This window comes from Phyllostomus hastatus, unplaced genomic scaffold (assembly GCF_019186645.2).
Source record: "Phyllostomus hastatus isolate PE091 unplaced genomic scaffold, TTU_PhHast_1.1 phas_scaffold_39, whole genome shotgun sequence".
NCBI classification, from domain to species: domain Eukaryota; kingdom Metazoa; phylum Chordata; class Mammalia; order Chiroptera; family Phyllostomidae; genus Phyllostomus; species Phyllostomus hastatus.
This window is the reverse complement of record NW_025334028.1, coordinates 10,418,823-10,434,445: the sequence shown is the minus strand read 5'-3', so window position 1 is coordinate 10,434,445 and position 15,623 is coordinate 10,418,823. Positions and strand designations below refer to the sequence as shown.

At 34.8% G+C, this 15,623-nt stretch overlaps 1 protein-coding gene across 5 annotated transcripts in view; it reads left to right on the top strand.

Annotated features, from left to right (window-relative positions):
- MAPK10 (mitogen-activated protein kinase 10) overlaps window positions 1–15,623 on the top strand; it is a 331,553-nt gene that overhangs the window by 271,702 nt on the left and 44,228 nt on the right. For all 5 annotated transcript variants that reach the window (XM_045820360.1, XM_045820356.1, XM_045820358.1 and 2 more), the window contains 2 exons: window positions 4,143–4,325; window positions 8,170–8,294. In XM_045820360.1, coding sequence (XP_045676316.1) covers window positions 4,143–4,325; window positions 8,170–8,294 — 308 coding nt within the window. The remainder of the gene's footprint in view (window positions 1–4,142; window positions 4,326–8,169; window positions 8,295–15,623) is intronic.

The following is a 15,623-nucleotide window of genomic DNA, read 5'->3' as shown; positions in this document are numbered from 1 at the left end:
TAATATATGAGAGATACATCCATTGATTGCTTCTCACACACCCCCTATTGGGGACCTGGTCTGCAATCCAGGCATGCACCCCAACCAGGGATCAAACCAGGGACTTTTCAGTTTGTAGACTGGTGCTCAGTGAATTGAGTCACACCGGCTAGGGTTGGTGTTTTGTTTGTTTCTTTGTTTAAATAATATTTTATCAAACCTATGAACAGAATTATATAAATCAATGGGGAAAGGAGAAGGATCTGTATTGTAATTTTCCTATGTTACAAGTATTGCAGTTGGGGAACTTGATATATCATGATGCCTAACACATGGCATGCATCCCTCTACTTCTTTATTGCATATTCAATACAGAAATCACTAATTGATTGCAGTAGTTTTCCAGCAGGACTGACATAAAGCCACGCAATAACACTCAATGCAGTGTCTAGGCAGCTGGATGGCTTGACAGATAAAATAACCTTTCCTGAAGCTATTTGGCAAAATAATCTTTAAAAACATAGTTAAGAATTTGGACATAAACACTGATATTCTTTAAGTTATAAATAAGTCTCAGAAAATTTTTCACAAAATATTGACTATAAGGCTTGAGGAGAAAGCAGGTCTGAATTTATGAAAGTGTTAATGTTGGAAACCATATTCATAATAACAAAAGTAATCAACTATAGAAGAAAACATAAGAAGATAGTTTTTCAAAGGGCATAGTAGAATGAGGCCATTAAACACTCTTTTTGAATCTACTTTGTAGCTTCTGAAAGCTTGAATGTACATTGTACAAATTATGTTCATAATTATAATCTAATATAGCCAGAAAAAGATAAGGTATTTTTCATGTTATGTTCAAGGCAATTTGTGATACATTTTAGAAAGTTCCCAACCAAGGAAGTTAAGTTGAAAGGCATCCATGAAATATAAATTCTTCTCTAACTGGTAAAATTAACAAAAAATTTTCAATCTTAAGATTTTAAATAATTCATTTTTATAATCCATGTTAATTTTGTTTTATTCATCTATTGCAATACTATTTATTGAATACAGTTAATACTCAGTACATATACCTTATCTTATCTTGTTATCATATTCTATAAAATCAAACTTTTTGTAATATGATTATTTTATGTAGTGCATTTAGAATTAGGTGAAGAAATTGACTCAAATAATTCCTATAAAATGATAACTTTAAATTTTAATGTTTATTAAATGCCTTTGATAAATATGTTGAGGGTGATGATTTCTCACTAAAATAGTAAGTCAAAAATATAAAACACATTTATTGCTTTTTTGATAAGTGCACCAGCTGGATTTTGTAAATAGTCAGATCCATATGTATTTAGTATAAAAATGATAACTTATGAGAGTTCTAAGGCAAAAAATCCTTTTACAAAAATAACTCTGGTTTAAAAATAGTTACCATATTAATATTAACATGTACACATAAAATATAGTTATTATTTTATATATTTTTAAAATATAATTATTTTGGAAATATGATTAATTTTTAAAAACATGTGTCATGTCATTTTCTATTTAAAATATTAATAAAGTTAATTGTTTTATGTGAAGTGGACGTGATACACCAAGGTGGAATTTTCAGAGACAGTCTTTAAAGAATTGCTTGTGACAAACATGCCATCTATTTCATGTCCAAATTAGTAGAAGCAATTTCTACTACAACAATTTCAAACTTGCTCCTTTCCTTACTGGAATCCTTGGAACCAGCATTGGATTTAGAGTCAGGAGATGTGACTTCCAGTCTTGGCTTCTATTTGGGTAGTTATGATTATAAAGGAAAACCATGTGGTTAACTAAGTATGTCTATAGTTAGACATAGTTGTCCACTTTCTGATCCTATGAACATCTGGGAAAGAAGTGCTTAATACTTAAATATAACTTCTTGTTTATGGGAAGAAAGAACTTGAAATGGATTGGTTAAAATACAGGCATGAACTTTTAAAGATGATTATACCACATAGTTGAAGTGTTAACACTCAACTATTTCATTGACAGTAATAAAGAGTTGTGCCTCCCTACTTTTTGTAAACTATTGCATCAAAGACCACAATTGTGTTTTATTTAAAAGGCAACCTAAGGTAGGAATGTTCACTGAGTATTTCTGTAAGCTTTAACTATAACTTATAAAAAGAAATATTTTAACTGTTCTTATTGAACATATTCCACAGTATTTGACTGTTCTTAAACTTTACTCCAAAAATAACCTGGAATTGTTTTGGGATCACTGCTTTAAAAGCAATTAATTTTCTTTACTGAATAACTCTGTACCTCTAGCTAAATATAATTAGAATTTTATAGTTTGTTAGGAGTATCTTTCTAACTTTTAAATGATACCTTTACAGAAAATATGACAACTCTTTGCCCCTCTTTTTAGTTTGAAATAACCTGTAAGATTCTAAGGGAGTCAAACCAGTGATTAAACGATGACTAGTAGGACATGATAACCTAAGTGCATTAGAGAGTAGACTTCTTTTCATAATTTTCAGTGTGAGCACGTGATATTTATTTAATGTAGTAATATTTTCTATTTAAATTTCTTTAAACAGTTAAAGCTTAACTTTATCCATAGTAGTAACATCAGTTTTGTGTAAGAGTAACTTTTAACTTTAATCTTTTTTAAATTTTTTAGATTCCTTACTTTTTAAGCATTCTGACTTATTGTTATATTCTCATGAATATTCTTCAGTTTTTTTCCACTTTCACTTCTCTTCCTGATACTGCACAATCATACTCTCTTTTTTTTTATCCCGGTAACTAAAAGAATATGTAGTAATTTAAGTTTTATTCAGCCAGAATATAAAGGAGGTAGAAGAGGATTTGCAAATTAGCTTGATTTTTATCTGTGTTTAATGTCCTATCTACTTTGTTTGCATTATATATTTATTATTGTTAAATATAGTTAATTTTGTCTTTTATCAGGACTACTGATCTTTTTTAGTCCAGCTGTATTGAATAGCTAGAGGTAAGGAGTTTACAAACCTCAAGTAATATTATGGTAAGTTCCCTGAACTGTTGCAAATTACATTAGCAGAAATCAATTAATTAACATTACTAAAGGAATAGAGTTGTAGAAGAATAAATAATATAAGGGAGAATACTGCCTGTGGTATTGGATTTAAAAAGAATATCTAAGGCTTTTATCATTCATTGACACATGGCAAAGGATTTCTTTGAAATCAGGTTCTTCCCGTTGGTTCTTCAGAGTTTTCATTGGAGGTATTTATCATTCACAAGGCTTTGATATTACAAATGTTAATGATGAATGAAAAAGAGAATCTCAATCAGTGGGTATATCTGTTGAAGGGCTAGCTCCCATTTGGAGAGCTATTAATATTCATAGAGTTAATATTTTTCTATAGAATTCTGCACACTTAATGTACTTTTGAAATACATGCACTTGGATGGAAATCTGTTGTTTTAAATTGATCATTTAATTTTTACTCTCATATCTTCTTAATACTCAGGGATGCAGGGTACTACTAAGAAAGTAGGTATAAACTGTGACTACAGTGATAAATAGAAAAATTTTAAGTCTTTGGTGAAGAATTAATAAATTTTCTTATTATCAAATATTATATTGATCCCATAAGAAATACACATGAGTAGAAAACACTAACAGATGATGAAATTTCTTATTTGGTAGAGAAAGAAACAACAAAAATCTTAAGAAGAATTAAGAAAAATATAAATGAATCTTATTTAAAATATTTGTGTATTTGTCATTTTTAGAAAATAAATGATTGACGTGATTGTATGATAAAAATATTACGTGTCATTATATTTTTCCTCTTTGAATCACATGGTTATATAGAAGTTTATCTTAATATAAGAAATATTTCTTGTGTTATTGAAACATTTTCACCTTCACAACCCAAAGACTATCTCACAATATCCTATTTTGTTAAGTAATGCTAGTTCTCCAATAGTGTATATGTGCCAAAAGTGAATTAAAATTTTAAGAAGATTCATTGCCTTACAATTCTGATTTTACATTTGTCTTTTATTGCTTATTAAAATTCCATTCATGTCAATGAGTGGCCAGGACCTGAGCAGCAGTTAGCCTCCCAACTAGTGGAGGGCCAGAGCTAGGAGCCTGTACTTCTGTTTGCCCTTAACTATCCAATTCTCAGATATTGACCAGTGGAACAAAGTAATTGAGCAACTAGGAACACCATGTCCAGAATTCATGAAGAAATTGCAGCCCACAGTAAGAAACTATGTGGAGAATCGGCCTAAGTATGCAGGACTCACCTTCCCCAAGCTCTTTCCAGATTCCCTCTTTCCTGCTGATTCTGAGCACAATAAACTCAAAGGTAAGCCCATCAGGGACAACTTCAGAACCACTATGTGGGAGAGGGGCTAGATAAGTAAATGGTAGAGACACCTCTGTAGTTTGAACTACCTCAATTTAAGGAGAGGTCTTTCTTTTTTTGATTATTTCACTAGAATTTTATTGCATTGAATATACTTGAAATAACTTATTGGCTAAGGCTGAGAAATCTTTATAATGGTTTTTCATTATGATGGTTATTTATTATAAGGGTCTCTAAAAGTAACACAATTATAGTCATAAATATAATTACTACTGTATAAGTGCTGAGGGAATACAATAGGAGATTAATTAGAGACTTCAGTTCTAGGACTCTTCCAAGGGTTTCTGATTGATTCGGGAAAATAATTGGCTCAGGAGAGGTATTTCTTAAAGGATCTTTCTTCCAAAGGGCAAGTGCAGAGGGTTTTAGAATTGTCTGAATATTCAAAAGAAAGGATAATATTGAAGTATGCAACAATGTGGTCCAGGTTAATTATTTCATGGACCTCACTTAAAATCTTAAAATTATTTTGCAGTGTAACTCTAGGACCAACATAATATATATTGAAATCATTGTTTCAATTCTTTTTATTACCTGGAAAATATTTTCAACACAAGATTTTCATTGTAAAACCTCGGAGAAACAAGTATCTGAGTTTTAGTTGTATTTTAGGGAATGTTTAACCATGTTTTTTAAAAAAAAATTTAGTTGACAAATGAGATTTTACCTACACATTTTATACTCAATATAAACACTTTCATTAATAAGTAATTCTTCAGCCTACTATATCTATAGTCATGAGCTTTAGTAACCAATCTTAGTTTCTTCATCCACAAAATTTAGATAATACAGGGTCTGGCAGAAGTAACCCCTGCTTGAGTGTGGTAGGTAGGGTAATAATATGGGTTGATGGGTGGGTCACTGGCCAGCAGTGATCATGGAACGCTGCGGATGGCTCATTGAAACGTGAGAAAAACATACACAGAGACAACCAGGTCCTGTGGGGGAATAGGAACAGCAGGGCCACTCCTCACGTGGGAAGCACCTTGGCCACCCTCTCTCCTGGAGCCACCCTCCCTGGTGGGGAGAGTGCGCCGTTCCCCCTCTGGAGAGGCTTTTTATTGGTTTCATTTGAGTAAGAATTCAGGTAAAAGCTCATTACTCATTGCTAGGAAGTAAGGATCAAACAATAGATAACAAGGAAGTCTGAGGGCCTATTTTCAGTCAGGGTCAAAGAGCTGTAAGACTTTAAGGAACAAACTAACTTCCTCCTTGGACTCTTCTTATTCAACTGAGAGCATTCTAAACAAAGCAGGTTTCACAGGATTTTACATATTCTTTCTTAGGCCTGATCACCCGGAATCCGCCCTTTTCAGCACAGAGCTGCACCACCCTGTCATTGTTTTAGGCTTCGGTGGAGCAAGGGAATTAAGGCAATGAGAGATAAGGAGATTTTCTCCCAGACGGTGAGGACTCAGGCTATGTCAAAGCCGAGGAGCAAGGGTCCATCACCCCCTTTTGCTGTAGCCCCCAAAATCCTTTCTTGGGGGCCTCCCACGTGATCGTGCCTGTCTTAGGTAGTTCCCCCCTTGGGGAATCTTACGCGTCTTTGGCTAACCGACCAAGCTTTGGGGTTCAGTTATGAATGAAGCAGCAGAAGCAGTGCTCCTGCCAGGGAGATAAGCTTTTGTCTCCTTGCTGGCTTATGGTTCCAAGAGCGTTCCCTTAGCCTTAGCCTAGGCGGGGGTTACAGCTTCAGATACCAGGCAGGGTGATTCCCAACATCGGGTGTAATAATTTATAGTTTTAATTTGAACATTTCACCTAAAATGTCATATGAGATGCTTGAGTATGATATTGTCATGTTACAGAATTACATGCTTATGATTTTGTATTAAAGATTTTGTAATAAAAAGGGGAAGTTTATTGTATCTGACCCTGTATTGCCTCAGTCACAGGAATGGAGACAGGGAATAAATTTGTATAAAGTATAATATAAATAAAAATCTAATTCTTATTTTAACTTAGGATATTTCTGAGAATGTCCTAAGTGATTTTAAAACAAATTTGATTTGATACCTCTCATTATACCTGGCACAGAGTGAACAAGTAAACATTTAGTATTTTATAAACGGAACTAAATCTTTCACATCAATTTGCTTGCTAAGTCTTGTGGATTTTTTTCTCAAAACCTGACCCCTCTTCTCTGTCCTTAAAGCTTCTGCTCCTGTTGAAGTCATCTTCATCTCTCTTATCCTAAAATATGTCAACCCTGGCCTTCTTGCCTCCCTTAACTGCTTTAGCCCTTTTCCTAGCTCACAAAAGCTTTAAAAATGAGCAGTCTACACTAACTCCACCTACTACCTTTTAAGAAGCTATTATTTTAAATTTGTTTTTATTTATGTGAGCAATACATGTACATATTCTCTCCTCCTCTAAGGTATTTTCAGTTTGTTGATTATCTTTACAGACCTTTTCTATGCATTTATATACCTAAATAGAGAGAGGGAAATATTTCTTGTCTTGTTGAGGTGGAATCGATTTACACACATAGCATCATGATCTATGGATTGTTCTGCAACTTTTTTTTCCACTTACCAATATGTCCATGTGAGTGTATGAGGCCTGTCCAGAAAGTATCCAGCCATGTACTATGAAAGAATAGAGACATTTATTGAAGAAGATACTAGATACAAGAAACTTTGAATGTAGGACAATGATGCCTCAGTCCCTTTCAAAGTAGGCACCTTGGGACCTCACGCACTTCTCCCAATTGCCATCAGCTGCTCCCTCGTATTTCCCTGAATCTCACTGATGACCTAAAATCTCTTCTCTTTCAAAGGTTATTTTAGTTTATGGGAAAGCCAGAAGTTCCATGGCATGAAATCTGGGCTGTAGAGGAGCTGAGTTGCCCGAGTGATTTGATATTTCACCAAAGAACTCTTCATGAGATGTGATGCATGAGTGGGCACATTGTTGTGATGAACTGCCATTCAACAGTTGCCCATACCTACAGCCTTCTGAATCATCCAAATAGTTTCCACAGAGAAATGTTTAAGCTTAATGCAAAATTTGATGCAGATTCATTTCTCTACATGCTCAGTCATTTTTTAATGCAATGGCCACACAGTGCACATGCTCACTCAATGGCCTCTACCACCCCCACTGATTAGTAGGGTGAAGTCATCATTGTTCACACATGTGCATTCCCATCCACTCTCCTTGGTAGCCAGGTTACATAGATGTCGTGGAGACTGTTTTTGTTATATTAACAATGGTTGGACTTTTTCCAAACAGATCTTATATGTAGAGCTACTGCGTTTTTTAAAATTGCCGAATACAGTTCCAAGGTATGGATGTTATCAAAGGCCATTTAGCTACTCTATAGATGGGAATTTAGATTGTTTTTAAAACTTTTTTATTCTATAACCAATGCTGCAGTAAACTCTCCTTCTGTATACATTACATGAACATGTGCACTTGTCTCTCTAGGCTGTATATTTAGAAGTGGAACTGCTGAGTCATAAAGTATTCACATTTTAAACTTTGATAGATACTGCCAAGTTTGCCTTCTAAAAATCCTGCATCATTTCATGTTCCCACCAACATGAAAGAAATTACCTAGTGTTTGTGGATATTGTACCATCTTTTATTATTGCAAATCTGGTAGATAAAAAATACTTCATTGTTTCATTTTGCATTTCCCTAATCATTTGGTGAAGTTACATGATGTTCAGGAGGAAAGTACTAGTTGATCTTTATTTTCTTAATTTCTTCTCCTTCCAACAAATTTCCTTGCCAAAATAAAACTTTTACTAATTCTTTACTTCTTTTGTCATTCCAGCCAGCCAAGCCAGGGACTTGTTGTCAAAGATGCTAGTGATTGACCCTGCCAAGAGGATATCAGTGGATGATGCCTTACAGCATCCATACATCAATGTTTGGTACGACCCTGCTGAAGTGGAGGCGGTAAGGCCTAGGCTTCTTTTACTTTCCTCCCACAAACAAATCATAGTAAAAGGGTGCTCAGTGGTGAAAACCAAGATAATGAGAGCACTCAAATGGACCTTTGTGAAATTCCTAAGTCACAGAGTTATTACTCCCCTTCTACAAGTTATTTTCTTCTACTTCCATTTTAAATACATTTCTTTTTCAGGATTTTCTATGAGTGATGGTGATTTAATCCAACAAAGTTTAATTGTCCATGAAACTCTTGCATTTGTTTTTGTTAAATTGTCAACTCCTTCTTTGTGTTTATCAGCCTCTCCCGATGCCAACTAAGTAGCAGACACTGTAATAGAGAATAAGTTACCTTCCCTCTATTTCCTTCATAAGATGCTTGCCATTAGTAAAATGTAGTACCAGAAATATTTTGGTTACAAAGTTTATGACAGGCCATTGGTGACTTTGTGAAACCTTGCATACATTAGATGAGAAAAGCTGGGTATTCCAATAAGGACACTATTTCAGGTTGATTCTAAAGGATTACCACAGTAAGGGTAGGTCCATATTTTAAATCTAGACACAGTTTAAGAATCTCCTCAGAAGCATGACTCTCTTTTCTTTCCTTTCTTTAAAACTATTTTTCAGCTACTTAATATCTTCTTTCTTTTTTTTCTCTGTGTGGAGTCTGTGCTGCACAACACAGACGGGGTGTTGATGCCCGCTGTGATAGGCCTCCTGAAGGAAACATCCTTCTGTCACTTTTCTAAATGTTATTATCGGCAATGTTGCCTTTTCCCAAAACATCAAAAACATCAAAATCTTTAGAATGCATGTGCTCAATGATCTGATTTTCGTTTACACAATACCTTCAAATTACTTTATTTGAATTGGTTCTTAATCTTCTATTTGAAATACTCTCTTTGCCTGTTTTCTTGTGTCCTCTGCACCCTGACTACTCTTCCTCGAACACAATTTGCTTTGTTTCAGCTCCACTTCCTCTGCTTCATTGCATGCTTGCCCATGTCAGAGATGCCAGATTCAAACTGAGTTAATTCTTATCCTTTCATTCTTCATGGAGAAGTGAGATCTGATAGGTGGCAGTGAGGATAGGGTGGGATCACATTTTATAGGCATGATATTAGAAAAGCTACTTTTCATAGCAACCCAATCTTTAAGCATTCAAAAATTTCAGAGACAACACTTCTCTGATAAAGGAGTCTCCCAATTGCGGAAACAGGAGTATAGTCCTCAATAACATTCCCTTAAGATTTGCTCACTTGAGCAGTTTCACAATGATGAAATTTCATTTTGCTTCAAATTAATTTTTATTCACTTGATTTGCTTTTTACAAAATAAAAGTTCTAAAATTAAACAGATTAAAGACCTATGTTGCTTTCAAAATATATTAAATATACTCAAGTCTTTCTATAAAGTGCAATATTCATTATAAGTCACTTGCCCAAAATATCTATAGTTTCATTCAGTGAATAAAAATTATAAAATAAACACTGATTAACATCAAAAAAATTTCAAGTATAATTATAATGATTTTAAAACTAAATAAATTGTTACAACAAAAAATAGATCTTTTCCAATTTTTCATTTTCATTTTCAAATTTAGGGTACTAAAGTAGCTAGAACCATTTTTTTAACCATTTCAATATTATAATGTTGGGGCATGGATAGCAATAACACAAGACTTAGGAATTGTAGGAGAAAGATATTATTGAGCCTAAAGGTCAAGGAAAATGGATTGGTTAACACACAGAACAAGCAAGTATTTAGCAACTTGACTAGGATCATCAGTTATACAAGGGTAAACATTTTACAGCTGGGAATGTTGCAGTGAATATGGTGGAATCCTGATGCTAGAGAAAGATTAGTTTATTACTCCATGAAATGTATCACAGAGGTCATAACTAAGGATGTTAGAAGCATTGGTCACTATGTTTTCTGAAATATTCCTAGAATTAGTGTCTTTGTTATTGTTTGTGAATGTATTTTAATGTAAGATGACCTTTTTTTATAGACATATGGTAAAGCTATAATGGAATCATATGTTCTATAATCCAAATAAATGGAAGTATGAAATAACCAAATTTTCCATAATTTGGAGTCATCAGAATATCCAAGTTTAAACAGCTTTTAAGTAACTCATGTTAGAGAGGGGTAAATTCAAAGATGAAAGGAAAGAAAAATAAGTTTCATTGGAAGAAAATAAAGGCAAGTGGAGTTAGGGATAGAGGAGAAAGTAGAAAAGATTGTTATGCCACAAGCTACCTTATCACATTTCCAAAAGAGCCAAAGTACAGAAGGAAAACAGAAGAGCATATGAAAGCTGTCCTAACTCTGAGAGAAAATTATTCATGTAATCATGAAGTTGAAAATTTTGAAAATCAAATGATAAGGTTAATAGTGACCTATTTGTATAATAGTACATAAAGATTTTGAAGTCATAACTGCCCAAATTTTAGCAAGTTTTTATTTAAGTAACGTTTAGAATAATAAAATCATGTGCCCCACATAGAGCACAAAGGCCACATGTAACGTCAGTGCTGTTTCAAGGCATTCTAGGTCTCTGTATTCATCAAGAGGGCAATGGTATCCTACACACATGCAATGTATTGAGTTGTATGCATCTTCACAGGTATAAAGGATGGGTTAGGTTTAAATTCCTCTTTTGCCACTTACTATATTGTCAAGTTTTTTAACTTTGCTGCCACTCAGTTTCTTTTTTAAACCAAGAATAGGAAACAATCCTACTTACTGCATAGTGTTATTCTGAGAATTTAAAGAGCTAATGTTCATAAAGTGCTTAGTACAATACTTGGCAGGCAATAAGTAGCCTATAAATTATTATTATTATTACTTTTATTACTATCACTAGAATGACTTTGACATACAAAGCTTTACCAGCTTTTGATATTAGTAAAAACAGATATGTATGCAGTGAAAAAAAACAGCTGGACAAGAAACTACAGAAATATTCCACAACATTAAAAATAATCACTGAAAATGACGTAGTTCCTAAAGATTTTAGAATGTTTTCCTTCCTTCCTTCCTTCCTTCCTTCCTTCCTTCCTTCCTTCCTTCCTTCCTTCCTTTCTTCCTTCCTTCCTTCCTTCATTCCTTTCCCTGTCTTTCTTTCTTGCTGATATATGCCCACCTCTACCTTCCAAGGGTAGGAGAATCGAGTGTTATTAATTTAAATCAAATTAAAGAGAAATGATAGAATTCATAATTCTTCATTGTAGCTATCATTATAAAACTAGGGGATATTTAGGGCTATTTGTGGAATTCATTTTGAATATTTACCCTGTGTTCTGTTGGAGGAAAAGATAGAAATAGCGAGGATTAGTTGCCTTGCTTCTTGCCAGATTTTTTAGTTTAGAGACCTTGCTATGTTGGAGGGTGGCTTTCACCCTGCAGCCCCTGAGAGCAGAGGTATAGAGAAGCTTTAAGGGTATTTTCACAAGCTAAGGAGGAATAGTTTAACTATGTTTCAAGGCATATGAAAAGAGAAATGAAAAACATTAAATGTGACCATTTTTTAAAAACAGTTTTATTTCTCTCAGACTCCATGAGAAAGTGCCTGTGTGCAGAAGCCTTACAAATGGTTTCCGTGGTAACTGCATTGCTAGGGGTGGGAGAGGCACAGGAAGCAGAGGGAGAGATGCACTCACCTACCAAACCGAAGGCATCAAAACTCCAAGGAATCATCCTAAGGAAGCTAATTCAAATGTATAGGGCCAGAGAAGGTCATTTCTTTATTCCTGAATTCATGACAAAAAGGAAGGATCACGACCTGATACTGGAACCACCATCTAGGAGGGATTGGGGGTGGGGCCGGCTTGCAGCCCGCAGTGATCAGTCACATCAAGGGTAGTGCTGAAGCCTCGGTTTCAGAGAGGCCCTGATAGAGTCCTAAGTAGTGAAAACTTTACTCTGGGAATCTGGACAGAGGAGCAGGTTGAACCGGTTGGGCAGCTGGTTTCTAAGGTTCTGTTCACCAGTGAGTGCCTGGCTGTTTGAAAACTAAGAGGAGGAGTGGCAAATAAGTTAGGACCTTCTGTGTGGCAGCCACATCAGAATTACAGAAGGGAATGCTAGAACAGAGCCTTGAAACACGGGGCTGCAGCTGAGAAATAGACTGAGGAGAGATGCTGGGCATGTTTTTGTTGGGAATATAAAGTACACGTACCATCCTTATAGAGACAGAGGGGGAAAGTTGTGAGTAATCCAAACCTAACCAGTTTGAGTGGAGCATGATAAGGGAAGCAAGGCTGATGCTGCATTTGTTTACAATTTCTTAGCTAATTTAAAATTAATTTGGGAATTGTGATAGGTCTGGGTGAGAATTTCATCTACCTTTACAGATCCTGAGTTAAACAACCTGGTCTTCAGGTTCCTGGTGAGAGTGTAACCTGGGAAACAGAGTAATGCTTACATGTATTGGTGCTGCAGTTCAATTAAAATAAGCACTTAGAAAATGTAAACACAGAATAGTTAGCAATGTTACACATTTACTGTTTGTTTATAACATAAGGTAATTCAGAGAGTCTTATATGAATTATTTACTATTCCATTATTTTAGGGATTATGTTCTTTTTTGCCTATAATGAAAGAATTTATAGGAACACGTTACCCTATAACATTAAGGTATTTTATTACAAAGCCACCATAGATTTTATGCCCTTTGAGCAGAGTTGCAATCAGACATTGCTTTAACCTTTTTGTCTGCCATTGTATCTTATTGGTCATTACCAGAGAAAGCACATAGAAAGGGATGGCCAACCATGCAGGAAATGCATTATTTTCAATATTCTTGTGACAAAGATATGTAAAGTTTAATGTTGCGTATATCTGGAAAACTGTTCAAGATAAACCTTAAATGAAAGCTTAGAGATCATTATAAATAGCTTTGTGCAGCAGTTCAGCAAATATCGACATTCAGAATATCAGCTTTACAATTGTGAGCAGCTACAGGGACCCAGGACCAGAAATTATGATGAGGACAGTACAACAGGGTTGGATGTGGGAGCAGAGAACATTAAGAAGAGAATCAGAAGCCTGTGGTCAAAGTAGTACAGGTTCCAGAGCTTGGTCTGAGCAATCCCAAATGAGAGCTGATGCAGATACTTGGAAAAATTAGATAGGGCAAACAACTAAGTCTAGTTCCGAAGAAATATTTGGTCTAAAGTTAGTGGTCTGAGCAGCTGCCACACTAAAGGGCATTTAATCAGTGGGAAAACTAAAGATATAATTTGCAACTGTCAAGAGCCACTACCCACCCTAGAGCAAAGAGGTGGTTTGCTGGAGCCCAGAGGTAGGTAGTGATGGCCTATCCACAGGGAGCTTGGATCACAGACACAAGAGATACAGCTGCTTCTAAAAAAAAGCGAAGGGAAGAAATGGCCTGGCTTCTCGTCACTTCCCCATCTCCTAGTGGTGTTTTTCTTATGGTAGCTGAGGCTAGCCCTAAGCCAGATGATAGGCAAACTTGGAAATGTCGCCTCCAGGGGATATCCTCTGAGATACATAGCAGATAAATGAATGGTGAGGACTGTATCTGTGGGCAATTAGCTCAGGGCTGGCGAATACCTATTTATTCTTTCCTCATTTCCATCTCTGAAATCTCCAACTAAGTAAATGGTCATCCACACTTAATCTGACAGGAGAAGGCTTTGGAGATTGGAAGAGGCGCTCAGGAGCCTTACTGGGTAAAAGTGTAGTAAACATTACCTCTTACAACCCCTAATAACTATTGCATTTCCTTAAGTATCTTGTGATTTCTTAGAATAAGTACTATACCAACATGGGAGTCTTGGCCTAAGAGTATTTCTCATCAGTTTTCAATTGAATGAGTGTACTTCTTTTCTGCTATATGTTGATGCCACTTTTTAGTTGTTTGTTATGTGGCTGAGCCAGTGCTGGACAGCAGGTGCATAGAGGGAATGGGGAGTCAGGCTGGCCGTCAGCCTTCCTTCAAATCTCTTTAATTGCACTCTTCTGCTGCCAAGTAGGTTCAGTCAACTAAAAAAGAACTCTATTTTTTCTTTCTTTTCACTCACCCATTTAGTTATTTCTTCTTTGTCTGTCTTCTTTAGAGCCCTTTTCCTTTTTGATCCAGCTCTACAGAGCTATTTACACAGGCTCTGATTATTTGTTAACAGTTTAACATTTATTCACATATTCTGTAACTATTTATGTAAGCCAAACTGTGTGCCCCACTCTGACCTAGGTGCTGAACTTAAAAACAAAAATCAAAGTACTTGTGTTCATTGATCTCGGTGGGCTTTTATTTCCTTAATAGCTGTGGAAATATTTATTGGTTGGGAATCTTGTAATTTATCATCTTTGGATATAAATTCCTCCAAATGTGGGTAATCTGTCTTATTTGACTACTTAACTTGTTTAGTACTTAATTTTCTGAATGTAAGAAGAAGCTGTGATAACTTGTCCTCTTAATGTTAATTAGTTATAACTAAATTGCAGTGACTACCTTCAAATCTTGAACCATATATACATCAGTTGCTTTGAATTAACAAATTATGATTACCTATCTCTAGCTATGATTTAAAATATAAATTGTTAGGCTTTGAATATAAATTAATGTATCTTGACGAGGTTTTAGTAGCTGAAATGCATAGATTATTATTGAATAATCAAAGAATCCCAAAGTTGGCATTCTATGTAACAGAAAGACTTCATTTATAGTTTAAAAATTCCTCTATAAATATATTGACAATCTGGGACCTTTAAACAAAATTCAAGTGGTTGAGGTAATGGTGGGGAATTATTCTCATCCTCTATTTCTAATTTTCTTGAATATATTTTTATATTAAAAGATAATATCATTTGATTATGAATATCATGCATAATTTGCTCTATTAACTTACTTCATGAATGAGTTCTTGTTTGTCTTATCTTCATTTTCCTTAACTTAGCCAGTTGTCTTCTATTGAATTATTTTGAGTCCCTAAGTTCCTAAAATAATGTGGTATGGAACATGGTATGGGGTGGGTTTACAAATGGGTCCAATTATATATGTACTAAATACATCTGTATATAGATTTAGGATTAAGAAAAAATATGAGCTACCATGAATATGAATTTGATACATCTAATGTTCAAACAGTTCATCAATAGTATCTACTTTTTTTGTGATAGACCTCTGAATAAATTGTATATGGGCTTACTTCAAATATTTTATAATCTGGTAAGTCTGTGTTTGTGTTGTGTTAAACATGAAATACCTAGAAAAGATGTATTGAATGAGTTATAAATTAATCACCTGTCTGTATAAGCTCTGTCTCTCTCATTGAGACAAAAAGGGGATTAAAATGTTTGTAA